Source organism: Anneissia japonica, unplaced genomic scaffold (assembly GCF_011630105.1).
Source record: "Anneissia japonica isolate Jap-2015-1 unplaced genomic scaffold, ASM1163010v1 scaffold585_len4108843_cov191, whole genome shotgun sequence".
In the NCBI taxonomy this organism is placed as follows: Eukaryota; Metazoa; Echinodermata; class Crinoidea; order Comatulida; family Comatulidae; genus Anneissia; species Anneissia japonica.
Genome location: NW_022716829.1, coordinates 1,990,070 through 1,992,210, shown reverse-complemented (window position 1 = coordinate 1,992,210; position 2,141 = coordinate 1,990,070). Strand labels below are relative to the sequence as shown.

The 2,141-nt window shown below is 34.5% G+C and overlaps 1 protein-coding gene across 1 annotated transcript in view; it reads right to left on the bottom strand.

Annotated features, from left to right (window-relative positions):
- LOC117109857 (receptor-type tyrosine-protein phosphatase delta-like) overlaps positions 1-732 on the bottom strand; it is a 59,009-nt gene extending 58,277 nt beyond the window's left edge. Inside the window, exon 1 of the mRNA XM_033252303.1 lies at positions 635-732. Within this exon, the coding sequence (XP_033108194.1) occupies positions 635-704 (70 nt within the window). The 5' untranslated portion in view covers positions 705-732. The remainder of the gene's footprint in view (positions 1-634) is intronic.
- Positions 733-2,141: the final 1,409 nt, after the last annotated feature.

The window sequence follows — 2,141 nt, the reverse complement described above, 5'->3', positions numbered from 1 at the left end:
AGACAGACTAGTTAAAAGTTTGATGTGAACCAGTCAATTATAACTAGATAAATGCTCAAGTCACTTAAAGTTAAGTGACTTAACCTTCTGGATACCAGATTCTTTTGTAGTGCAAACCCTTGAATACCGGATTCTTTTGCAGTGTAACTAGGTTTTTTTTGCGTTTTTTGAGTATACGTCGTTCTGGTGGATTTTTGGGAACTTTCTGTAAATTATACAGAAAAATGTTTCTAAAAACAAAGAAAGCTTATAGAATAAACTTTCATTTGATGTATAATTTATATTTTTAGGATTTTTTTTCATAATATAATATATATATATAATATAATAGAAATGACAGAAAAATGCTACATATAAATCGTCAGCAAAAACAAAAACAAAAAAAAATTATAGCCAAAAAAAAAAAATAAAAACAAATATAAAACATTCCTATTCCACACAGTTATTATAATTTATTTACCCAACCATCCATAACTATAAGCACGATCTTTCCATTCAAAAGCAACGACCACCCTCACATTTCTAGGCCTAGGCTCATCTTCATCAAGAACATCTCCGCCGTCAGAACTGCTTGAAGCCCCACCGTCATCATCGCTATCAGGCACGTCTAAGTCTCGCACATCTAAAAACTCACTTTCATTGCTGTCTGAATAAAAAATCAGGTCAATCGCTTCCTCAACTGTGTACACATCTTGTGCGGCCATTTCGGAAAATTTTCGAAATTAATAACGATTTCAAATTTATATTTCTAAACATTTTTATATAAGCGCATGTGAGTTCTTCACAGATTTCGAAAGAAGAAAACTTCACGCATGCGTGTTCAAAATTTCTGACGTATTGGAGCTAAAATAAAAACAGAAGAGCGATTTGAAAACCACCTATTTTTTAGTCACTAAATTTCGACTGTACAGTCGAAAATAGGAATTCTCGGTTTGAGGTCAGTCGAAGACGGTATCTAGAGGGTTGAATTCACTAGAATAACGGTAAATTAACTTGCTTAACGGTAAAGTCGGCTCGGATAACAATTACGTAACATAGCATCTTAACCATCGTTGTTGTGTTGTACCACCATTATCATCCTCTGGCTACCAACAACTTACTCTAACAATGCTAACACCAGCTAAAGTAGTCTCATTATGGTTTTCAGAAATTATTTGTAATATCATGGGTAAAAACCCAGCAAACGTCCATTTTACGAATAGTCGATATGACCAATGACCTTTGCATCATCGACAAGCAATAACGTTAAAAAGTCAGATGGCGTACATTTTTTCAAAGTGATAATGTATATTTTTCTTAATAATAAAATTAGATTTGTTGTATTTATTTATTGACAATTCAATCTTTCCCATTTCTGCTATAATAGTCGCTATTAATTCAGTTTCAACAAACTACCACCAACGGCAGTCGTTAAAATGAGCGCACATGTTTACGATGACGAAACAAAAAAGTGTGGAAGTCAGCAACGTATTAGACACCGCGAAGCTAGAATTTCGCGAAGTGCGTGTAAACAACACATTAATCCAGCTATCTAAAAACTGCAAAAACAAAAATAAAAACAAAAAAAAAACAAAAAAACACAACAGAAAGGTCCATAAAGTATGCAGACGTTTTAATGAGAAATAAAACAATAAATATAATATATATAATATTTTGTTAAATGGGAGAATGCTAGCGAAATTAATTTGGTTTTTATCAAAGGTAATTTAGCTAGGGCCTAGTATATAGCATACTATTGCGGTAGACCATGCGCTGCTGCACTGTCGGTTGGTTCGTACTATATATCAATGGTAGAGGATAGCTAGGCTAGGTAGTGGAAACTGACACCAGACATACAGTAATTTACGAATTTGTCAATTTTTTATTACGAATACCCCTTGGTACTAGGGGTAAAATACAGTAGACGTTATTTTAAAACAAGCCTTTCCACCGTGTGACATCGACGGCCGCGAAGCTGGCTGGCTTTGTTTATCTGGCTCTATCTTGGCATCGAACGCAACTAGGGATAAATCGTATCACATTTCAAGATCTATACAGTAGATAAGTGGCTTAACTTCGCAGTGAACCAGGCTACAGTAGTATCTTTAGACCTATCAAATGTGACAAGCCAAACCAGTCACTCGTCGCAAATTGTGTTTCAG